This window comes from Rousettus aegyptiacus, unplaced genomic scaffold, assembly GCF_014176215.1.
Source record: "Rousettus aegyptiacus isolate mRouAeg1 unplaced genomic scaffold, mRouAeg1.p scaffold_m13_p_2, whole genome shotgun sequence".
Taxonomy (NCBI): domain Eukaryota; kingdom Metazoa; phylum Chordata; class Mammalia; order Chiroptera; family Pteropodidae; genus Rousettus; species Rousettus aegyptiacus.
In genome coordinates, this window is record NW_023416295.1 from 152615473 (window position 1) to 152641787 (window position 26315).

General features: G+C 40.1%; 1 protein-coding gene and 1 pseudogene across 1 annotated transcript; one reads left to right on the forward strand and one right to left on the reverse strand.

The window, feature by feature from the left end:
- Nucleotides 1–14593: 14593 nt before the first annotated feature.
- On the forward strand, nucleotides 14594–21619 carry GPRC5D (G protein-coupled receptor class C group 5 member D). Its single transcript, XM_036237902.1, has 3 exons — nucleotides 14594–15488; nucleotides 20345–20401; nucleotides 21539–21619. The coding sequence occupies exons 1-3, from the start codon at nucleotides 14594–14596 to the stop codon at nucleotides 21544–21546; spliced, it is 960 nt and encodes a 319-aa protein (XP_036093795.1). The 3' UTR covers nucleotides 21547–21619.
- LOC118614443 lies at nucleotides 17611–17729 on the reverse strand (annotated as a pseudogene).
- Nucleotides 21620–26315: the final 4696 nt, after the last annotated feature.

Consider the following 26315-nt stretch of genomic DNA (forward strand, 5'->3'; position numbering starts at 1 on the left):
TGGAGGGCACACCGATCCTCCCAGGATGCACCAGGGCCTGGCCCCGTCAACAGCCCTCCCTGGGACAGTGGAGAGGTTTTCCAGTGAACACCAGCTCAGCACCCCTCTACAGATTACTGCATGAGTAGTGAGGGTTCCATGGGGTGCTCTTGAGGGAAGAAGCACAAAAATGAGCTTTAATCCTCACCACACAGGGTTGTCATTGGACATAAAGTGGAGTTCGTTAAAGAGAGGAACAGAAGCTATGTCATCACCTTTCCTGGTGCCAAGAGGCTGTGCCTGTTTCTGATGATAAGTGGGAAAGTACACATGCTACCGAGCCTTGACCACCTGTGAGACACTATACTAGGCGCCTTACGGTCACCCTATGTGTTCCACATACACACTCTGTGAGGGAGGTACTGTCATGATCCCTGCTTGCAGACGAGGGGACTGAGGGTCCCATAGGCTCACACACTGGACTCAAGGCCAAGACAAAACTGCAGTCACAGGTCATGTCAAGGAGTTTGAATTTCATCCTAAGGAAAACGACAAGTAAGTCAACGGCTTATAGCAGGAACATGATATCATCATATTTGAGGGAAAATTCTGTCCTAGCATGGAAAATGGTTTGGAAAGGCATGTGACTGGAGGCAGGGAGCCCAATCACAAGACTCTAAGTAAGAGATGATGGAGGCATACATTAGGATCATGGTGTGGGGAGGAGGAGAAGTGGACAGCCTGGGGAAAGAAAAAGGATCAACGGGACTTGGTGAGCAACAGGTGAGTGAGGTAAGGGGAAAGGGGTCAAGTACAATGTCCAGGATTTGGGCTTGGGCAGGGTGGATGGGCAGCACAGGTAAGGAACAGGTTGACGGGAGCAGTATCCACAGAGGAATATTTAGGCTTGTGAAGCATCCACATGAAGCTATCTCATGGGCAGTTAGAAGTATAAGTCTGATGCTAAAAAGAGAAACCGAACCTGTAGGTAATATGGGTAAATGTCATCAATAGATAGATAGAATATATGAATTACAAACTCTCCCAGGGAAAGGCTATGGAGTAAAGAGGAGAACCTAGGTAAGAATCTGGAGGAACCCCAATACTTATAGAACTGAAAGAAACAGCCAGTGGTATAGGAGGAACACCAGAAAATCGAAAAAGAAAAGGTGACCAGCGAGTGTTAAATTCTACATCACTAAGTGCCATGAGGCAAGTCCTAAATGATCTTGAGTTTGTCTCTGCTGATACCACCCGAGGACATATCGCCATCATCCCTCCCTGAATTCCTGCAGAGGCCTCCTAACTGGTCTCCTCATCTCCACTCACCTCCCCTTGGTCCCTTTTCTACACAACACCCTGAGAGGGATCGTTGCCTAAAACCTCTCACTTTACCCTTAGACTAGAATGCAAACTCCATTTCATGACCTGCCAGATCTTGTGTGATTTGGGCCCTGATCACTTCTGCGATTTCTCCCATACTATCCCCCAGCCACAGTGAGCTTTTACTTCCTTGAACACAGTGAACCATTTTTTGCCCTGGGGCCCTTGCATTAGCTGTTCCGTCTTCCTGAAACCCTTTTGCCTCCTTTTCAAATGGCTGGGTCTTCTCATCCTACAGATCCCAACTTAACTTCCTCATCCTCAAAGAGGTTGCCCATGACCCCTCTATCTAAAATAGCCCCCCCCCCCACAATTCTCTATCACAGTAATGTATTTTTGTTTTCCTTCATAATACAAACCATCACTCGTAATTTTTGGACTTATTCGCTTCCATTTTATCTTTCACACACTTGATTGTAAGTTTGATAAGAAAGAGCCCCGTACCTGCTTTGTTCTTTATTATAGTCCCCAGGACCTACTTCAGAGATCCATATAGGAACGAATTAAGCTGTAAGTAACAGAAAACCGAACCAATAGTAGCTTAATAAGATTTTATTATTTCACATAGCAAGATTTTATTTTCTCACATAGTTGTAGTGGCTCAGTGCTTACATCTCTGCACTTACCTTGCTTTTTCCTCGTGGCTACAAAATGGCTGAGGCAACTCCTGCCATCTCATCCATGTTCAGGGCAGGAAAAGGGGAGAGAAGGAAAGGCTGTATCAGTTGCATCTTTTCCATTTTATGAGGAAACAGAAGCTTTCCCAGAAGATCCCTCCACCCCCAGCAGATTTCCCACATCTAATAAGGCCAGAACTGACACTCAGAGCCACCTGTACCTGGAACAAAGATTGGGAAAGTGTTCGGCTTTCCGGCCTCTACAGTAGAGAGCAGCAAAGGTGAATGATATTCACAATGGCTTCGGGGCAGTTAATCTATAGTGGTTTCTGCAAGGGGACAATGACTAGATTTATATACCTGGAGTTAAGAGTTTGGGAAGGTGAGGAGTGGGAGATAGCTGGAGAAACGGATTGAGGCAAGGTTGCAGAGGATAGTAAAGGTTTAAATTCTACATTCTCTCCTGAGTCAATGCAAATGGCTCAGGAGCACTTTGCTGCCTTTCTTGCCAGTGTCTCCTGCTTCCTCCAACTCCCGTCTCTCCCTCGCTGAATCCAAAACAGTGGAGTATCCTCAAGGTGAAGAAGGGAGGAGTGGTTGTCAGTCCCCTATCCCGCAGTAAGGACATACGGGTGATAGGATGATGCTGACACAGTGATTAAAAAAGAGAGAGAGAAAGAAAGATAGGAGCTAAGGTAATAAATTGTTTATTCTCATTCCGTATTAAATTAAATAATGAAAAGCAGAACAACAGAGACCAGGGTTGCTAACTGCCAATGTATGAACTAGTAAAGCCATCTCTTTGCCTGACTCCAATCTACTCTTTTGTTAGTATCTTTCCCAAAATAGAGGTCAATGAAAAGACCCTCTAGCTCCATCTCACTCCTTTTCTCCCTAGGATCTAGAACAGAGCATATGGCTAATATTTCAGCTCGTTGTATGATTAAGCTGGAAAACAGTCAACAGTAGAGTACGGACATTAACAAATACCCAAACCGTGCTCTAGGTTTAATGCTCGGGATGACAGGCGTAAGGCTGCAGTCTCTCTAGAACTGCTTATATAAGGACACCCTGCCTCCTGCCAGAAGATGTCTTCCTGTGGCTTTAACTGCCTTGCACATACAATAGCAACACCCAGTAAACTTTGTCCTGCATGTACCACAATACCACACTCTTCTGCTCATGTACATGTTTAAGGGCCATCAAGTGACTGTGTGTATAAGTACAGTGGAACGCTCGATGAGCCGATGAGCCAAGGGAGTACTAACTCTTGTTTAAGGAAGACCTCCTTTGTTTACATTTGGCTTCTCCACTCTTGAGTAATGTCACTTTGATCTTGAGCACCATAATTAAAGCTTCATAGCATGCCACATTGATGGGTATTTGTTTAAGTTGAATGCCATGGATTTTGCCTTTGAATCTAGATTCTTGACTAGCTCTAGTTTTTTTTCTTTAGATATATTTTGTTTCTATAGCAGCCATCATTCAAGGAATTTGGGGACAGAACCAAGCAATATCCACAAATGCAAAATCAAGAATCAGTTCATGCCAGGTGGAAATGACAGAATAGACTTAAAAAAAAATGGCAGGCATTTGTGTGGTCTGTGTAACACTATCTCAAATCAAACTTCAGGTAGAACTCGAATTAAGTTTTACTTGGAAGTGAATTAATTAGACCCTCATCAAAAAGTCATTGTATGAGAAGGCTCAGACCCCAGCCTCTTCTCATATCATGCCTCATCCTCGCTCCTGGGTTTATCATCTTCCAGTAGCATGGCAATAAATTCTGGTTCCCCTTAGGTGCTCCCCACCTCCCTGCTCCAAGCCTTTGCTCTCACTGCTCTCACACCTAGAACCCCCTCTGCCTGCCTATCCATTCTCTACTCATCTTCAAGTCCCAGCCCAAGAATCTTTGAATTTTTCCCTGATCCCTCCAGTTACACCCCTCTTCTTCTGTGATTTATGGTCTCCACATCACCCCATAGCATAAGGACATGTGCATAGTAGATGCTCAGTCATATTAATGTAAATTAGTTAAGAGATACTGATAGCTCACATTTACTGGACATTCACCATGTTCCAGGCACTATGAAAACTCCTTCCATTTTATTTGACACAGCACTCCTGTGAGACAGGCACAGGCACTGTCTTCTCTATCCCACTTACAGATGAACTGGGGAAGCTCAAGCAGGTTCACAGATGGTACATGACAGATCCAGAATTTGAACTCAGGCAGTTTAATTCCAGGACCAAATACTACTTACTAAACACACAGTTCAATTTCTAGTTTCTTTGACTGGCAAGAAAGGAAATGAGACGGAATGTGACTCTACAAATGACTACACTGGGTGGATGCTCCCTCCTCCCTGTATAATTTATTTTGAGGCTCAGCCAAAGTGGCAGTGATATAATCCCTATGTCCCTAGGGTATATGCCATTGCCTGGATTTAGATGAACAAACTCTGTGAACTTAAGACTCCAGAAATAGCACAAGTAGCCGTCAGCCACCTATATGCCTCCTGTCAGATCAGCAGCAGTCTGTCTTCTCTCTATATAAAATTCAACTAAAAGAAGGTCTTGTGCCACCAATACTAACATGTTTATGAAAAACTTTTGAATATGTAATGTATGTTTGTGATCATGTTGTTCCACTCTCGTTTTAGAGTTCTTTCTTAGGGGCTACCAGACTGTGATCTCTGCTATGTGAGCAGAGTGTGTTTTATGGGGAAGTGGGAGGACTAAACTATAAAGCAGAGTCCAGCGAAGTCTTAACCATTCTAAGAATCAAGAGGAAACTTCAGCACTCGAATGTCTCTCCAAGGGCTCCATGGAGGAAGTGGAGTTAAATAAGTAGATTTCAATCCTAAAAGAGAGACTCGGTAGCCATTGGTGAATACCATCATTGGCTCCTTTCCCATCTCAGAAGATGAGATGTCCCACCTTCCATCTTGTCACCTGTGCTGGGGGCCAGGTCTCTCACTTTCTTAGGAATCCCATTCTATTTTGCTCTATTCTTGTGATTTCGGTCTCTCCCTCTTCCCTGGCAGTTTCCTCTCAGCATATTATCATACTTAATTGCTCTCCAATTAAAACCAAAAAAAAAACCCTTCCAATTCTACCTTGTCTTCCAGGTACCACCTCAGTTCTCTCATTTCCTTCACCGATTGACTTACAAATTTTACACACAAAGTGTTTGTTTCCTTTCCTCTCATTCACTTCAGTTATCAACATTTACTTCCTCTGAAATGGACCTTCATTCACAATGTCCAGCAGATGCATTTTGGTCTTCATCAGGTTAGATGGCTCCTCTATACCATTTGACACTGAGACCTCCTTGCATTCTTCCTTTGGCACCTGTGACCTGTCATTCTCCAGGTGTACCTACCTCAGACTACTCCCCTGCTTCCTTCATAGGCTTCCTTCTCCCTGCCCAGCCCTTAGATATTGATTTTCTCTGGGGGATATACTCTATCTTCTATTACCACATCACATCACTGCATACATTTCCAAAATGAGCCATCAATGATGATGCAGACCATGCACATGGGTTCTGTGAGCACCCATGTTCTGGTGACTCCAAAGTATTCATTTCTATAACATCTCTCTTCCTGACTTAATTATTTTTATGCATCCCATCTCCTTTCAAAATGTTACCCTCAATCATGAGAACCTTGGAAACAAGTCGGTCCATCGCTGAGACATACACTGAACAGTCCCTCTCTTAGTAACACAAAGATGTAAGAAAAGCTTTGAAATAATCACTTGTAAAGGCGCATAAGGAATTGATAAGACCCTCTTCTGGAGAGGGTCTCTTTCTGGTTGGAAGGGAGGTGAAAGTATTAATTCATACTTCAAGTTATACATACTTCAGAGTGCATAAATCTCAACTATTTGTCAGCATATCTCCCCAATTAGATGTGATTTTCTTAAATGCTGATATTTAGTATCATTCATTTTTCTATTCTCAGTTCCCAGCAGAATACCAGTACACAGCAAAAAGATCAGTATATGATCATGGAAGGAATAAATGAATAAACATGTTTTTCATTTCATGCAGCTGCTAAAAAGAACACTGAGAAATGAGGATGGAGAGGCGGAGCCTGCCTGCCTCTGTGCCACCCAGCTTGGTGCCTGTCTAGGATGCCAACAGAAACCTGGCACATAAAGTACAAAAAGGCAGGAAAAAAATCTCCGGATGCATGTATCTTCTGACCTACTGGACATATTTACACAAGTAATTCACAGATATCCCAGACTTGACATGTCCAACGCTGAACTCTTAGTTCAGACTCTTTCATCTCCAAAACCTTTTCCTCCCTCAATCATCCTCATCTTTTTAAATAGCACCACCATTCACCTACTTGTTCAAGTCAAAAAACGGGAAATCATTCTAACGAGAGAGACAAATTTTCCTTATATTCTGGACAGCCCTCCTCTGTGAAGCTATTATCTAAGATCAGAATGTTTTTCTTGTAAGATCACTGAGGGCAAGAAACATGTCTCTTTTGTTCACCACTATATCCATCACATTTGGCACAAGAAATAGTTATAGATGCCCTGTCACGATGTATTAGATAACTGAATAATGAATTAAATAATTCATAAAGCTTAAATATAATAAAATTACTCTCAGAATAACAACCATACTCCTTAAAATACAAAGCTCTGGGACCCTCCTCCTCTCTCACCCATTTCATGCCCCCACCACACTCGCCTACTTTTCATTTTTCATCTTGGCTGTTTCCTCTGTCTAGAGCACTGTTACCCCTCATTACACAAAGCTTACCTGAGCTTAGACATCTCTACCTCTGAGAGGTCTTCTCTGCCCACCTCTCTGGTGCACCTTCTCACGTTTTCGTTATGTGCTTAACTTTCACCCACCCCAGTCTATAAGCAACTCTAATACTACAGGTAATGGGACCTAAGTCTCGTTAGAAATGTTATCTCAAGCATGAGCACAAAATAGATGCTCAAAAAAAGTCATTAGAAGAACAAACAAGAAAATAAATGAATTAATGCTAATAATATATTTCTAGAGAGAGGCTCTAAAAGTAAATATATGGGCTACTTTACTGTGTAGACCTACCATTTGAATTTAACACAATAGTTCCTATGTCACTATTTAAGGTATAAAAATCCTTTAAAATTAGGAGTATTCCTAGGTTAAAGAGTCTTGGTATAATTATACCATCACTTTGACTTCAAAACTCTTTAACTCAGCCCAGACCTAATTGTCACAAAAATTATGAAGTCTTTCCTTTACATAAGCATACCCACAGGGAAGCAGAAACATTTATTTATTATCCAAGATCAGAGATCAAATTTACAGCTAACACTTAAACCCAAATCAGAGCCCAGGCCAGAGCTCACTAGACGAAGCTAGCATTTTTCAAACTTTTTTTTATCCCAACCTACAATCAGAAACACATTTTACATTTCAACCCAGTACAAGCATACACAACACACGCACACACACGCACACACACACACACACACACATGTTTTATGAAATGATATTTTCCATTATTACCAATGAATCATAAAATAAAGGCATAGCAGAGTGAACATTGCATATTATTTTATTAATATTATGTAGACTATAAAATCCGAACTAACCAACACATAAACAAAATTCTTAGACATGATTTCTATTTTGTGAACAGATGTGCTTGCCTGTTTATGAAGCCTTTCCAGTGGACTACCTGGGGAGAAAGCAATGTGTACATCTGGTACACCATTGAGCCTCGTTCTTTCTCTTTTTAAATCCAAAATTGAAAACTCTAAAAATTCATCCAAATAGGTTGTTGTAATTGGTAATAGAGCAATTCTACTTTGGCATTACACATTTTTCTTGACTCTTAATCCAACTAATAAACATAATGTCTTTTAATCATTCTTCAGTGTAGGCATTAAATGCATTTATTCTCTTCTGTGTTGACCAAGTTTAATTCAATTATTGATTCAGAGTTTTGAAAGACAAATAGATCTATTATTCAAATGTTTTCTTTCAAGCTTCATATTTTCCTCTAAAAAGTAATAATCATAACATTGAGAGAAAAGATAGATGTAACAATATCTCTAAATTTATTTCATTCAAACCAACTTTATAATGTTCCCTTATATGTGTTGCAATAATATTGGGAACATTCAGCAATGAGAATTATTACATTTATAAGGAAAATTTAAAGACTTTGGAATAAATATCCAAAGTCAATGGAATGCTGGTGCCTCTGGGATTACCTGATGCTGTATGGATGTGTGCCTTTGGCTTTGACTAGGCTTTTTAGACTGAATAGAAATAAATGTTAACTCATATAAAACTTATAGCAATGAAAATAAGTCTCGCATATAGTCATGTACATAAATTCTGTTCAGTGAAGTTTCAGTTGAATGGCTAAAACAAGAGGATTCATTTCACAGATGGTTTTTTCACTGCCATATCTGGCATTTTTACAAGGAGAGCTGGAAGGCTGGGCTCAGCTGGTGCTGTTGACCAGAGAACCTACATGTGGTCTCTTGCGTGGCTCGGGGTCCTCAGAGCATGGCAGCTGTGTCTCAGGAGAAAGCATCTGGAGACCGAGTATTCCAAGAGACCAAGGCAGAAGCTGCAAGGCGTGTTTTGATCTAGTCTTGGAATCCATGTATCATCACTTCCACCACATTTTATGGGCTGCAAGAGTGAAGTCACTAAGGCCAGCCCAGATTCAAGTGGAGAGGAATTCGACCCCATCTTTTAATGGGAGGAATGTCAGATAATTACAGCCATTTTTTAAAACTGCCATGTCTTTTGGAACCCTTTAGTGTGCTTGACATGTAAAGTATATCACGGTTTTCCCCCCAAATACCTAAAAATCATCTAAATATGCACTTTAACTATCCAAATACTATGTCCAAAAATATTTGCCAAATAGATAGTTTTCAATTCAAAAAATCCAAATCTTATTTCTGAGTTTTTGTACCATGCTTAGCTTAGTATTCTACCTTATGGCAACCATGAATTCCACCAGGGGTATTAAGTGGATATGGTCAGCTCCAACATCTGAACAAAATATTTCTAAAAGTTTTGCTCACTCACAGCTCATTTGATTTCAATAAATCCATGAGTTTCAAGTAAAATTTCTTTAGGTGCCAAAGTTTCATGATGAATAAACCATTTTCATTAACAATTTGGAACAATTTTTAATAACTGGCATATTTTCTGGTTGTATTTGTTATCCAAGCTTGTAATCCCTTTATGATTTTTCCAGTTCAAATAATATTGAATCAAAAATACACTTTTCCAACTCTGAGATTATATCTAATCTAGTTGTGAGTAAAATTAAACAACAAAAATATGTTCTATAAAAATTTTATCACCCATATCTGATCTAACTACAGGTATTGACAACTTAAAACATCAACGTTTTTATCAAGTTGAATCACAAAATCTATATCAAACTACAATCATGTTAAAAATTGCTTCTCAAATAAGTTGTGGGGATGTAACGTACAGCATAGGAGAAATAGTCAATATTATCATAATAACCTTTATGTTGCAGATGGTTACTAGATTTATTGTGGTGATCACATCATAAGGAATATAAATGTCAAATCACTATGCCGTACACCAGAAACTAATATAATATTGTATGTCAATCATACTTTAATTTTAAAAGTTGCTTTTCTATGTTCTGCAATACTACAGATTTGATATTATGGTATACTAGGAGGTATAATTTTAAATTTATCAACTGATTCATCATTTTATCATCAAATCATATGTGCTATGTCATACATCCTGAAAGACTACTTATTAGCAGCTGTGTGACCCATTTCTTCTTTTGCACCTAATATATTGCAAAAGAGAATATTATAAAGTTTTTTTTATTAATAGTAGATGACAACTTAGAAATTATTGATATATTTATCTATCCTTTTTTGGAAACATATGAGGACTTACTGACAAGACATCACGTTGTTTCCCCAGGTTTGTTTTTAATTTTGAAGATTTTGTTTTCATTTGTAAAAGTTTCATTATAAATTATATGTCATCTATCATTTTTTAAAGCTTTGCATATTTTAGTAAATCACATTTACATAATATTTATTATAAGGTCCTACATCTACTTTTCCTTTTCATAATGCAGGTCAAATAAAATAAAAATTTTATTAGTCAGCATTTTTCTCAATATTGTCATACCTACACTTCCAGATCCAGCAGTTGAATTTGAACATACCTGCATATTTTCCACATTATTTGCTTTCTTCTAATAATGATAAAAATACAATATAAAGAGCAATATAAAGAGCAATGTATACTAATTCAATTAAAATGTTACAATAGTCACAAACTGGGAAAAATATCAGATAACTTCCCTACCAAAAAAAACCCCAAACATTCATAAATGGCACCAGTTGAGAGTCCTAACAATTTGCTGATCCAGATAAAACACAGAGGTTTTTTTCAAACAACTGCACATTATGTTAATATACAATTCAACTATACAATGTTAATATTCTGATATAATACTGATCAAATTACCCATCATATACCAGAAAATTGAATTAAGTGCCCAGGGCCAGCTACATAATTTACAGGCCCAATGCAAATGAAAATGCGGCACCTTGCCTAGACGTGGTAGTCAATCCCATCTTTCCGAGGGGCCACCACCCCACCCATGGTGGACAGGTGGAGTGTGGCAGCAGTCATGGGACAGGGGCCAAAATGGGGAGGCTGGGTAACCCAGAGCGCTACGTGGTGGCATGAAGTAAGCAGCTGAGAGCTTGTCCCAGGGAGGCAGGGAGGCAATGGGAGGCACCATCGCATGTGAGCTTCCAACACATGCTTCCTTGTCCCACATGACCTCACTGACAAACACAAATTCAAAGATAAAACCATTAAGAATTTCAAGACGGTGAACACAGAGTATTAAACTCCAATCACAAAACCCTTCTGAGAGGAGGACCCTGAACAAACTGTACCGGTTGCACCCCACGAAGGCCGCCTCAGAGATGCCAGTGAGCAAGAGAACACATGATCTATTCCAGCCAACACAACCCTCTCACACAGCCAGCCATGACAGCTGCAGGATGAAGAATATCTGATGTACTCTCATACATTTTTTTTTTCTGGTCACGATCCACATATCATCTCTAAGGACTTCTCTCTTTTGGGGCCTGTCCTCCTGAAATGAGAAGTGTCATCATGAAAGGTAGCCTGGTATGGCAGCAGCAACGTGACTAGGAGTCAGACAATTCTGGCTGTCTCTTCTACCACTCCATACCTTGGGTATAGCCATTCCTTCATCTCTCTGGGCCTCTGCTTCTTTATTACTTAATTCCTCATGTTATAGTGTTAGCTTCCTTATTATTAATCATTAATGGAAGGGTTAGACTAGGTAGGTGACCTCTCACATTTCCTCCAGCTCTGTTTCTGGAAGAAGAAAACAACACAAATGGGTGTTTGAAAAAAAAAAGGCATTGACCTGTTGACTGTTTTATCTCCATTTTTAATGGACTCAGTAATCAATATACTTTGATTCATCAAAGTCATATCTACACTGTTTGGTGTGATGTCATTGCCACATAAAAGCCAAAGGAATGAGGTGTGAGTGAGGCAGATGAGCGTAGGCCTGGCAGCAAATGGGTTAATTCCATAAGCCCAGATTTTTAAATAACAATAATTAGTACCTGAGACAAGTTCTTTTATCTAAGGTGCTCAAAGGGCTTTGTGGTCATTAACCCATTAATTCACCTGCCTCGAGCCATCTGGGGTAAAGAAGACTCTCCTAAGAAGACAAGCTCAGCAGAAGTCACAACAGAGAGGAATGACCATGACTAACAAGCCGGAAGAGGGTGGCAGAAGGGAAGAGGTCACCAAAATAATTCCCTTGGAGGAATTAAATGGGAAATCCTCTGTCGTTCTACTGACAGCAATTTAACCACTCACTGGGCTTTTTGAGAATTCTCATGAATGTCACATTTCATCATCTAGAAAATCCCTTTATCCTTCAATATAAACTTTAGATTTGCTTTAACAGCTTCAGTGTGACCCCAATTATCCTAAATCAAGCAAAGGGAGGACTCTTCTCCCTAGAATATTCTTTTCTCAAAGGAAAAGAAATGACTTTTTAAAGTCAGGGCATCTCTAAAGATAGAACCCCATGACAGAATGACTTTGTCTGGGGTTTGTTAAGATCCTGGCTTACTTGCAGGTGGTTTCCATTAAAAAGCATCTGCTATTGGAAAACCATGCTGCTACAAAGAACCTTCTCAAGGCCCAGAATTCAATCATTAGAATCCTTCAGTTAAACATTCCGTCCACCACTTAGGAGGTGCTTCACTTGGAACCACGTGCTATGAGGGTGGCATAAAATGTGGAACCTGCCCCCCAAGCAGCTGTAAATCTAATCAAGGGGATGAGACTAATACAAATAAAATAAAGTAATACATTTACTTATTATTTTTAAAATTACTTATTATTTTACTTACTAATAAATTAATGCAAATAAAATAGGCAGAAAATATGATTTCCGTAATTTTGAACAGCACAGACCCTACGTGTTGTTGAGTTCATTGTGAGAGCTGATGAACAAGGGCTCAAGTGATCAGAGAAGGCAGGAAAGCTTATAGAGGAGATAGGATGAGCTATATCTCAGAGGTGATCGAAGTACTTGGGTAAGAAACAGGATCAATGAGAATAAAGCGCAAAGGATAAATAGGAATAAAGCAAATGCAGTTCAGGTCAGGGACAACACCTAAGAGAAGGCAAGCAGATGGGAGCTTGTTTCTTTGTGAGGCAGTGGGAAAACCAGCCCAGATAAACCACGGGGCCAGGAGAGCTGAAAGAAATATGGATGGATGAGAAAAATAGGATCAGATCGCAAAGTGGCTTGAAACCAGCCTGACAGGTACCGATTTGGAGTCTTCAGATGTCCTTTGTTAAAATGCAACATATCCACAAAAAGAATCAAAGAGTAATTTGTGGGGGGAGGGCGTGTAAGGGTGGGGTGAGACCCACAGTCAGTATAGGGAGGATACAGTACTGTGTGCGCTATTAAATGTCGCAGGAGAAAAGAAATATCAGCCAATAACTTTCAATTTTGAGTTCTATCTTGGGCCCAAAGAATGATCCAATGGAATGAGACCCAGACAAGTTCATTCCAATGGGGACGAGGAGAAGAAGGACAGAGGGTAATGACACCAAAGTCCCTACTTGATGGGCATCCAAGGCCTGAGGAAAGACTTCCAAAAGAAAGGAAAAGAGAGTCATAGAGTAGGGAAAACAAATTTCTTCTAATTCACAATTTTGCCAACTGCTGGCCCTTTTAATGTACATACCCTTCTTTACGGCCCAGTAAGTCTTACTCTTTTGTTGAATGGGTGCTCCTTTGGATCTTATGATTAAAATCAAAATGTTGGGAAAACTCTGGACATGGCTTTTTAGGGGGGGGGGGGGCAAAAGAAGAATGAAACGTTACGTAAAGCCAACTGAGGACCTCTCACAGCTTCCAGAACATGTTGGAGTATAAAGAGAGAAAGCAGTCTCTCCTAAATGCACACCCCCTTCGTACCTCCCTACGGCCAAGGTGCCTCTAGGTAGCAGCAGAATGGAAAATAATTGTTCTCACCAAAGAAATCTCTGTAGAAAAGTTGCTGTGAAACTGGAATAGGTGTGTCTTTCTGACCTTCCAGTTCTTTTTATAGGCACTGCGGGAATCTGAGTGAGGGCCTCCAGTCCTTCCGCCCATGCGAGGAGAGAATAAAGAAGCTGAGATTGTCTCCTTCTTACTCATTGGCAGTTACAACCTCACAGCCACCACAGCCTCAGCTTCCAGAGTGGACACAAGGAAGGTAAGTCAAAATGAAGGGGCCATGCCCTCAGATATGAACCTGGGTCACTCCATCTATCCGGCTTGGAAATAACTGAAGAGGAGTAGAGGTAGGAGTATGTATTGCAAGGTGCTTTTTTCCAAATGAATATGTGGAATTTTTTCCTAGGCAACCTCTAGACATAGATTTTGGTGTGAAACTGTCCAAAAAGTTATTTAAAAGGCAGAGACTATCTTGTAAAATTCTTTGATGAACAATTAGTAGGTATTTTGTAGTAACATGTTGCACTGAATTGACTTGAATTAGAAGAAGAAACAGTCATTAGAATTACGGGGGAAAATCGCCCGCCTGTCTCCTTCAAGCAGTGCATCAGTGTCTTAAATGATTTAACGATCCATTAATGTTGACAGCCCTTGTTCTGGACCTGATATAACTGGAATCCCATCAATCTCGCAAACTTTGTTTCACACCCCCATTTTATGAAAAAAGATTCTGCATTAGGCTTCAAAAAGCCTTGGTGGAAATCATGACATGGAAATAGATGAAGTATTTGGACCCCCTGAGCAGAGACTATTCTGCTTTTTCCAATAGGAAGGAGATAGGATAGTTTCGAGGGTCTGATAGCTTTGAGCTATTTTGTTCAGTTTGTCCAGGTGTCTCCATTTGGGATTGAGAGGCATTATAGTGCCCTGTAAATATCCTGATAGGCATTCTTGAGAATAGATGTAAAGTCATACGTTTGTCACATCTTTTTCCTGCAGGGGAACAGAAGTCCATCCTCGTGAGGTCCACCTACAGTCGCCATGTATGAGGACTGTGTCAAGTCCACTGAGGACTATTATTTCCTCTGTGACACAGAGGGGCCATGGGGCACTGTCCTAGAGTGCCTGGCAATAATTGGCATAGTGGTTACAATTATTCTGCTTTTGGCATTTCTCTTCCTCATGCGAAAGGTTCGAGACTGTGGCGAGTGGAATGTCCTCCCCACCCAGATCCTCTTCCTCCTGAGTGTGCTGGGGCTCTTTGGCCTTGCTTTTGCCTTCATTATCCAGTTCAATCAGCAAACTGCCCCTGTACGTTACTTTTTCTTTGGGGTTCTCTTTGCTCTCTGTTTCTCATGCCTCTTGGCTCATGCCTGCAACCTGGCAAAGCTCGTCCGGGGTAGAGTCTCCCTCTCTTGGAAAAAAGTTCTGTGCATTGCTATTGGCTTCAGCCTGTTGCAGACAATCATTGCCATTGAGTATGTGACTCTCATGATGACCAGAGGTATGATGTTTGTACATATGACACCCTGTCAGCTCAATGTGGACTTTGTTGTACTCCTGGTCTATGTTTTTTTCCTGATGGCCCTCACATTCTTCATCTCCAAAACCACCTTATGTGGCCCGTGTGAGAACTGGAAACAGCATGGAAGGCTCATCTTTGTCACCATGCTCATCTCTATCATTATCTGGGTGGTGTGGATCTCTATGCTCTTGAAAGGCAACCCACAGCTCCAGCGTCAGCCCCAGTGGGATGATCCTGTCATCTGCATTGCCCTGGTCACCAATGCATGGGTTTTCCTGCTGCTGTACATCATACCTGAGCTCTGCATTCTCTGGAAATCATGTAAACAGGAGTGCCCTTTACAAGACAACGCCTGCTCGGTGCCAGGCTACCAACGCAGCTTCAGAGTGGAGAACCAGGAATGCTCAAGAGGTACTTTCCCAGGGGATTCAGGGAGTAGGGAGGCTCTTCTGTGGGAAAAACAGGAGAGAAATCGGGCAACAGGATGAACCAAAAGGGAACAAAAAGGAATGGTCAGAATTCAGTGTATGACTTAATAGTTCATGCGTGGATATGAAGACACCCAGAATCAAGGTTAAACTTTTATGAAAAATCGATTCTTCCAAAATACAAATATTGATGGAACAAGACCAAGACAGAAATAAATCAAAGACCTTAAGTAAGGTGGGTGAGGCTCTGAATGCTCACTCTGGGTAAAGAAAGGCTCCCACTATAACATGAGTTATCCAGTCCCAAACTAGGCTTGGGCCATGCGATTGCATGACATATAATGCTAAGTCCAGATGTTTGAGCTGTCAAGTACACAAGTCAATCCTGGCAACAGTGACTGACATTTTAAAATTTAGGTCTCAAAGCTAATTTGCCCAAACATCATAATAAACTGATTTGTAGGACTCGTCACCTCGTTAAAGTCACAAAGCCCAATAACTTCTGAATTTCTACTTTTCAAACTATTTACTGTTTGAAACTCTTCAAGGTTTACAAAAAGTGACATGAAGTGTCATTAAATCAGAATCCTGAGTAAAGGCACAGATGTACAACTCGCTTATGTGACATTTTCATAATAATTTCTAGGTCATATTTTTATCCTTATATAAAGTAAGACCAAGCCACCCAACTATACTTTGTTAAAGAAAAAAATATATATCATCTATGACAGCAAGGAAGCTTGGACCCTAACAACCTGAGGAAAATAGTGGCTAATTTCAGTCATCTGGAAATATGTCAAAACTCATTATTTCCATTCTAAAATATTTGGTCTATTATTTATAACCAAATGTAGTTTTACATCAATTCTTGTGTCTTAATAGGCATCTGATTACTCACAATTTATTTCTAATATGCAAAGATGATGTTATTTTATATATTGTATAGTACACATAGTCATCCCAAGGCTCAAAAAAAATTCAGGGAAGCTTTCCTTTTAAGTGCACACAATTTTTTTGAGCTATAATCTATGACTAATTATACATTCAAATTAAATCCGATTCAGATAGATGCATCCATTAATTCTTTTCAATTCAGTTGACAGAGAATCAGAAATCAACACTATATATCCTTCCTATAATAGTTTTTCATTGCTTGTTGATGATGTGTAATCAGATCACTGAAGTGTGTAGATTTGTAGAGTCAATCCTTCCTGAAAGTACTTCTCAGATAGGATAAAACTTTCCATGTTTGTTTTATTGTAATTTTATGTTTCCAGGAAACAAAAATCAGAAAGAAAGAAAAGAGAAAAAGTTATTAGTTTCATAATAATGCAAAACACACTGAGATTTGTAATGATCAATAATATTCAAAGCCCAAAAAATATTAGGCAAGTATTTAAAGTGTTGTAAGTGGTGTCTTAATAGAAAAGCAAGTGTTCACAAAAGCAGTGTTTCCTGGTACCATTCCTATTACTTAATTATGGCTAGAAAATCCATTTCTGAGCAGGAAATAGCCTGCCCAGTGATAGTCATTGTCAATGTAGTTTGATATAAGGGGGCGGGGGGAGAGGCAGGGGACAGGAATCAATTGTGTAGTAAAGAATACATAGATTGTGCTCCAAAATTGGGCATAATAACCAGAAACTTAAGCTTAGAGAATGGAATCTGAATTAAGGTCACCTGGAAAAAGTACAAATATCAAACATTAGAAGAACGATTAAAATAATTAAAAGTACAGAACTATACCTAGCTAGGAAAAACATACAAATAGACACAAAATAGATAAGAGCCAGGCAAGTACAGTATAATAACGATTACTTGAAAAATCCTAAGCATGTCGTAGTGAGAAGGCAGCTTACCACTGTCTTTGTTTTTATTTGCTCAAGAAACAGTCACCATACTGTATAAACAGACATGTGGTCAGCAAGAACAAGCAGGCCATTATCATTCTCTAACAAGAATATCCCTTACAGTTCTGGGATCCATTGATGTGTGGGGTACTTGGAGAGGTTTCAGTGGGAAACCACGAAGATGATTAAAGGGTTATAGCATCAGACCAATGTGGAAAAGTTAAGGCAATGAAGCTGAGGTGGTAGCTCTTTTAATGCCTATAGCACCTGACATTCCTAGGTGGTCTTCCATCCAAGTACTAACCAGGCCCGACCATGTTTAGCTTCCGAGATCAGATGAGATCAGGCACATTCAGCGTGGCATGGCTATAGACTGAGATGGTAGTTCTCGATGCGCCTTTCTCATAAACTATTGAGGTTCTCGCTCTCAGAATTCTGTACTAAAAATGATATTTTGTTTGAGTCCTGAGGCATGCATCTGTCATCTGACTCTGATGATTAATACTGTTTGTAGCTGTGTCTCTAGTAACATAATTATTTGATTTACCGCTGGGTCAACAGCATTATTTAACTGAAAGAGGAGTAAAACCAGAGGATTAGCAGGGAATTTCACAAATATATAAAGACCTCTCTCCAAGAGGCTGTTGTACTGTTAGTTTCTGTTCTCCAACTGAAGACAGTTCTTAGAAATGGGCTCAAATTAAAGCATGAGGGATTTAGATTAAATCTGAAAATAAGAGTTGATAAACACTAAAACAAATCAGCAAAGGAGATTAAGAACTTCATTTCCCCAGGAGTCTTTCAAAAGAGGATTAGGCTTTATCTCTCCGAAGTGACTTAAGGACTTAACTCCAAGATATACAAACATCTGGATGGAGAATGAAAATTCAATCAGGCATGTTACTACAGGACACCTAATGATTGGGTATAAATATTCTATGCCCTATGTTATAAAGGTGTTTCTAAAAAGCTGTATATTGATTGTCCTTTTAAAATTAGTTGCTCTTTTAACTGAGAATTTTAAATGTGATATAATTTGCAGAGATCTTAAATATAATAGACCATGACTAGAAAGCTCCTGTTCTAATTATTGTCTGCTTTATCTGTTTTAGACTAATTCAAATATTGTTATATCAAGTTTGCTAGAAGGAAGACGTGGGGGAGGGGGTGCATTTTTCTGTCTAGTGTTTGAATGTGTACAGACAAACCTGGTATGATTCTATTTGAAGATATTAAGACAAAAATAATGAGTCTATGTAATATAAAAATGGGTCAATGACTGTAAAATGATATGAACCAGAGGAAAATGTTTCTGCAAATGTAAGCCCTTCAGGTAGTTTTCCTTATAGCAAATACCAACTTTTGCTGAATATAGCCCTTTTTAACAATTCTCAACATTTTTTTCTTCAAGGTACCCACCTTACTACAAGAAACCCAATTTGAATGGTGTCAGGGGTTGTGAGTTTTGCTCTTTCATGGGAATGAATTGCAAAACCATTCTAATGTCACCCTCAAGAGCTACAAGTCACGGAGAACTGATATAAAGTAGGGAAGAAGACAGTGAGTCCTGGCAGGACTTGTTTGGTCAAAGGACAGATAAGTCAAGGATAATGACATTCACGAAAATTCAGGGAACATGAGATAACTGGAAGGCATGCGGCCTAAGAAAGAGTGCAGGATCTGGCCTCACACACCCTGGCTTTGGGGCTCAGCCTCTTAGCAACTTGGAGACCAAAGCAAGCTCCTCCACCTCTAGCAGCTCAGGCTCCTGGTCTTTAAATGATGGTTATCATGTCCCTGCCTCCTCCACACATAAACGGAAGTTCCTACTCAACTCAGATTTCATACCGTGAGGGAGAGGAACACTCAGCCTTTTGGTAAATTCATGAATAATAACTAAAGCTAGAGAATAAGGCTTCTCTAATTTATGATCTGGTCTCCTGAGAATGTTGGATGAATGTTGAAAAGAAGAGCACTGTATATTTCACAGGCTCCAACCCCTCTAAAAAATACCAGTAGGAGGAAGATATCAGAGCATCGATTATAACTATACCACCAGCACCCTGGCAGATAATAATACACAAAGGATAGCAGTATGGTGTTTTCTATATATAGTGCCCTATTTCAAGGACCTTATAAATGTTCATTGATTTAGTCTTCAAAACAACCTTATGAAATAGATTTACCATTATGATTATCATGATCCCTCTTTTATTCGCATCAGGAAACAAAAGCAACAAAAGCTTTAAGGAACTGGTAAACACAGCCCTAGAAACGCAGCCAACCAGTGTGAGAGCAGAGCCGTCCTGCTCCAATGCTAGAGCCACAAAGTATGAACAATAGTGTCACATCTATATCTGTGGCCACCAAACAACAAATATGTACTGAGCAAGGACTTGGCCTTAGAAACAAATACAGCTCCTGTCTTCATAGAGCTTAGTCCTGTTGCAGAAACAGGCATTAAACAAATAACCACATGTGTGTTATGTCATGATAGCTTAAATTGTCTTTAAGGATTTTCTCATATTATGCCCAGCATTTTATATCAAATCAAAATTTGTGGACTATCAAGCCTCAAGGAACCTTAGAGATGATCCAGTTAAGGCCTTTTATTTTGCTGTTGAAGACAGCGAGATGCCCATAGTCATGCGGTGATTCTGAGAAAGCAAAGGCTCTATCTGACCCAGTGCCAGTCCTCTTTCTCCAGAGAATGGAGTGATGAATCTTCAGCCTCTTCAATTACTAAACACAGATGAGCTTCTCCTGAACATGCAATGCTATCCACATTCAACCTTCCTCATAAGCTTTCAAAACACTCTTTTTTAAACCATAGATTTTTTTCTTTTTTTTAGAACAGCCTGAATGGAGAATGCCTTTTTAAAGGGTCAAGAGCCTCTTTGCAAGCCATTGAGTCTTTTTATAGTCCTCATGTGCTGCTTCCAGGTGGATCTCTGACACTAACCCAGCCCTTCCCTCCTTTGGCTTTCAGCCCGAGACAGAGATGGAGCTGAGGAGGATATAGCATTAACTCCATATTCAGCTGCAGGTAAATGTGCTCATCTATGTTTACTAAGGAGGGCCAAAGCAAGCACTCCTTCCTCAGGAGAGCAGTCAGGCTTCATCTCCAATGGCTTTTACTGACCTGAGAGGAGAGACAGGGCAGAGTCATCCCTACAGGCAACTGGAGCTTGAGCCATTAAGCTCCAGATTAAACCACACCACAGCAGTGCAATAAAGGCAGTCACACCTTTTGCCTCCACCTGAGCCCCTCCCAACCCCAGTGTCACTGCCAACAACAATATATTCTGATGCAGGTGAATGGAAAGAGAAGGCATCTTCAAGGGTTTGTATAAGGATGAAGAGGAACAAGCTCACCACTTTTTGCCTTGGGCACAATGGGGAATTGTAAATATGCATGAGTGTTGGAACTGTTTTTAGTATCGGTTGTTTAAATGTACACCCTGAGCTACATTGGCTGCCTCTGAGTCACTGTCTAGCTCCAGCTGCCCAGGCTGCCCCAAGTGCTGGGCTAGGTCTGTCACCATCATCTAGATGCCCAGATGGGTGTGCCCATCTTCATCCTTCCATGCAAAAACAGAGGGAGCACTTCTGAGTAGAATTGAAGGTAATATGCCTTTGTGCCACAATGGCTTAAAGACACACAAATCCAGACAGCCCAAAATACCACATTGGGATGTAATTCTGGTATTATAAGGATCAGAAGTAACTAAAATCCAAGAGTGAAAGTCATGCTCAGACTGTTCTTGAACTGCAATAGGCAACTCTAACTAGGCTAATCCCTCTGGTCTATTGTCTGAGAATTTCCCTTTTCCTGGAACGACACACAGACCAGGACATAGCTGTGTCATTCGCTGTAATTAACTCTCTGGAGGGTATTTACACAATGGAAAGATATTTATTATCCCTTCCAAGAATTTCTTGGATTACTTTCAATTTCCAACGATCAGCTACTCAAGAATCTGACAAAAAGATTCTTATTAATGGCTAAGAGGAAAGATGGTAAAGAAGTTCTGATATGTATAGGCTCAATTTTTTTCTTTTCCTTTTTTAATTAACAAAGGGTTAAATGATGATGAAATGGTAATATTTCAAACACAGTTCTGGGGGATAGTATCTCCTGCGTTGGCATGGAAAGTTCACGATGGCATTTCTCCCTTTTCAGACTGTTGATCCCACATGAGAGTATTTCATCCCATGGGGTATGTTAGGCCCCCAGCAAGATGCAGAATCAGAAAGTCCACAGGAAAAACAAGTAGTGAAAACTCAGAAGACCATCCTAATGTAGCCCCAATGGGCCACTGGGGAGCTCACAGAGTCATGCTGCCAACAAAATATTGGCTCATTCTTCCTTTTCTGCTTTCTGGTACTTTCCATTCATCTGGACCCTTCCTCAGAAGACTGCTTTTTCATGTGTAATTATAATCTTGCTGGCTACCCTACCTTGACTATGTGTCTATTTCTTCATATAACTGAAATATTCCCTTCCTTAGCAATGCTAGAACAAATTGTAGCCTCTTACTAATAGGGCCAAAAGACCTTGGTCTGAAGAAATTAGGGTCGTGCTAATATGACAAAGTCTAGAAGTTAGTAGCAACTCACTATTGGATTACTCTTCTAGTCATTTTTTATAAATGGTTTCTAAATATGAGTGACCCAGCATTTGCAAAGAAAGTTACAGTAGAATTCTCTCAAGATCTTCACAATTGGGCATTTAAAATAAACATTTCATGGACTTACAAGCTGGCAGGATTTCTCCCATGATGTTTGCACCCCACAACAACAAATATGACAGCAGATGTGGCTGAGGTCGGTGGCCTGCTTTGATGAACCAGTAACAGCAAAAGAAGAGCCACCTCAGTTGATGCTCATAAAGGATTTTAGGTGGTGCACATAAAAAGCAGAGTCTGACTGTCTCGACGTTTCTAATGAACCAATGCTTCTGTGGTAATTACTTTGCCTCCATTCCTCATGCAGCTCCACATCCTTCCCCATTAATTTATCTGTCCTGAATACCTATTTGTTATATGTACAGATATAATAGGACCAGAGTCAGAGGTGTGCTTCCAGAAGGGCTCTCAGGGTCTAATTCAACCCTCTTACCTTACAGATGAGAAAACAGGACCTTGGAGAAATGGAATGACTTGCCCAAAGCCACACAGCAGTTTGTGGTGGGCCAGGGCTTCCAACTCGTAGGTGATTGATTCCTCTTCCCACTCCAGGAGGCTTCTTCATGCTTGTATTTCTGTATTACCAAGTTAGGCATGCACCCCTCCCCCTGAGAACAAAATGTGATATTCCCAATCAGTGGTTGTTGAGCACCTGCTATGTGAAAGCACTTTGAAAAATAGCTAAGACTCCATACATGAAAAAAAGTCTTTTTAATGACCAATATACAGCATGGATTGTTCAAAATAGGGTATCTCTTGAGCCTCCGCCAGGTACCAGGAGCTGTTCTCAGACTCAGCCTTAGGCAGAAAAGGCAGACAACACTGCTTGGGTAGAGCTTAAATTCGGTAGGGGAGGTAACACAATGCAGAGAATTTCAGCAACACAGCTCCCTACTTTTACAGAAGAGGAAAGAGACTTGCCCAGGATAACATGGCTTACTAGTGACAGAACAAACTAGAATTCAGGTCCCCAGCTGCTATTCAAGTGCTCACCTTCTATACATTGTTTTGTTTTCATATATTTTTCTGCTACACTCAAATTAACTGCTCATTTTTTAAATCTGTGCCCTGAGCAATGTTCTTCTCATTAAACCAGTTCTTCTCTTAAACCAGTGTCTAAGTAAATGACCAAAGAGTTTGATTTTCTGCCCTTATTGGTAATAAAAAATTGAGCTGTTTAAACATTAAGGCTGACTTATCGATTAGGTGGTATACTACTTAACAAACCTAATTTGAGAAGACAGCAAGCCATGTAACCTCACGTCTGCTCTGAAAGAAAATCATCATCATTGATCCTCCTAGTTTTTAATCCCCAAAATGATGACAATGACATCTTCAACATAATTTTGTTTTGTTTTGTTTTGTTTTGCAGGCAGGAGAGATTTCTGTTGAGTTGGCTGACAAATTGTAATAAGCCCACTGAAGCCATATATGATGGCTAATATTGTTTCCCAAAATGTTTTTCCTAAAACTGGTAAAGACAAAATCAAAACTTTTTGTACCAAAGTGCCTCTGAAGTGTATAGCACAATTTTACCAAATTTTGAACTATGTATTAGTTTGATTTAGGGAATTGTGAGAGTAAAAGTGTTTCATTCAGGCTGTTTCAGGAATGAAGTTGTATTGCAAGGTTACATATGGCAGCAGGGAGACAAAACTCTATCTGAGAACCCGGTATTGCCACCCATCCAGCTTCATGGAGATAGAAGACTATCAGGCATTGGGAATAGCTTATGATCCCCTTCTCTGGCCCCACAATCTCCCTTAGCCACTTTGATACTTTCCTCGCTGTCTCAATTTCCTTTTGCGGTATTTTCTCATATCTACCCACCACCAGCTGACTGATTCTCTATCTGTATGTCATAATTCCTGAGAAGGTGTCTGATTGGTCCAGCTATTCGTCACTGTCTCTGACTGGGAGCAATTTTGCATTGGTCCTCCTCTTAATTTACAAGTAGCCTGTGGATTGTTTACCCTAAGGTCCTGTACCCACCATTGGTCCATTCAGCTGTGCCTAGATTAGTCTTGTGGTTCAGACTTGGTCACATATGTCTGCTTCCTCAGAGAGAAACTGTGGGCAGGGGATTATCCCCGGGGCAGCAGGGGAAGGCATAGCATGCACTGAGAGAAATTAATCAGGAGAAATTAATCCAGGAATTTGTAATTTTATAAAATTATGAAATATTTTAGTGAAAATACAGTTTCATTCCTTTTGAGTTTATGGAGCAATTCACATGAACCTAAAAACCCCCAATAATCTTCTAAGTTGAGATTCATGAGGAACCGCTTTAACCTAATGCCTGTTTGCCCCAAGAATACTCGCTTGAGGCACTTGCAGCTGCGGCATTTACCCTGAGATAACTTGCAGATTACAGTCCTAACCTCATCCCCAAAGTTTGCCATGAAATAGCTACTTTAATTACTATTTTTGCATCACTCTAGTATATCAATAGTCTTTGGAAACAAATGCTATCATTCTATTTATAACATTCTGTTTTCAGTAAGCATTTCCATTTACAAAATATAGTAATTCTTGATTGCTGAAAATTTTAAATCCTAGAAAACATAGCATTTCTATGCATGATGTTAAATTAATGCTGGCATAAAGCTGCATTTTTTTTTTCTAAATAGGAAAAGGGTTAAAGAATAGATAAAACTGACCTTCCAGTCAAGATGGCATAGTAGGCAGACATTGTACTCAGCTCCTCTCATGACCATATCAAAATTACAACTAAACTACAGAACAACCATCATTGGGACATGCCTGAGGTCTGGCTGAACAGAAGTCCTACAACTGAGGACATGCATGAGAGGCCACCTCAAGATTGAGAGGAGGAGCAGAGACACAAAACAGGCTAGTCCTACAACTAACTGCATGTGGTGGTTGAGAATCAAGAGGGCTATCTCTGCTGCAGAGGTCCCCCCCCCACTTCTTCGAGGAGCAAGGGGTCCCGGCCCCACACCAAACTCCCCAGTCCACAGTTTCAATACCAGGAAGAGAAGTCCCTACAATGTCTGGCTATGAAAACCAGCAGAGACTGTGACTGAGCAAGACAGAGGGCTGTGGGAGTCATGGACATTTCTCTTAAAGGGCCCGCATGCAAACTTACCTCTGACAAACTCACTGTCTCTGAGCTCCAGCTCTGGGGCAGCTGTTTGAAAAGTGCCAGAGACATACGGGGAGGAACTAAATTGTCTGGTTTCAATGTGAGGGCTGAAGGGGCAGCTTTCTCCCAGAAAGATGTGCTGACAGAATCCATTGTTTCTTTGTTGAACCCTCCTCCTTCCCAGCATAGAGACTCAGCCAGTCACCATATCTGAGTCTCCACCAACCCAGCTAATACAGGTCGCCCTGCCCATGAATCCCTGAGACTCCACCCTTTCCAACTTGCAGGCCCACCCAAGCTTCTTCAGGTGTACAACATAGTGATTAGACATTATTACTTATGAAAGGATCACCCCAATAAATCTAGTATCCATCTGACACCATACATATTTATCCAAAAGAAACAGTATTGGTGAAAAGCATAAAATACTTCCTGGTATAAATGGTTGATTAGCTCAGTTAAAGCATGGTTCTAATAAAATACTTACCTGGGTAGAGTTAATATATCCTTCATCTTGATGATTTATTTCCTGATTCAAAAAAATATCAAAAATTTTGCTTCCCCACACATTACATTTTATGATCTCCCCATAAGCTTAAAGTATCTTCTATTTATGCCTATTTCAACTTATGATCTGGCCAGGCTAAACTGTTCTTATTCTCTCTACCCATTATTACTTCTTCCTTCTTTTAAACAAATGGTCCCTTTTCCTAGGATTATATCTTGGCCAGATTTATGCCTTCTTATCTTTCTTTACCTTTTCCACTATCAGTTCCAAATCAACCTTTTCCCAGAAACCTTCTGACATATACACAAGTTGTCACGCACCAAGAACAACTTAACTCATGGCAGAATGAGGTCCTCTTTTTTCTTCACACCCATGGTAAACAAGATACTTCTATAGCATCTTTCTTGGAAAAAGCCTAATCATCTATTTTAAAAGCACACAATTAAGGAGACATAAACTAGAAAATCTATCTTGTTTCCTTGATACAAAGCCTCTGTATTTTGCACTTGAGTGTGGTGCTTCTTAATTAACGTTAAATGAGAGTGATCATGAAGACCTTGACTTTTGAGAAGTAATGCTTGACATCTGAATAAAGAAAGACTTTTCTTGGAATTATTTAAAATGTCTTAATGGCTCAAGCCAGTTTTAAGCCCCTGGT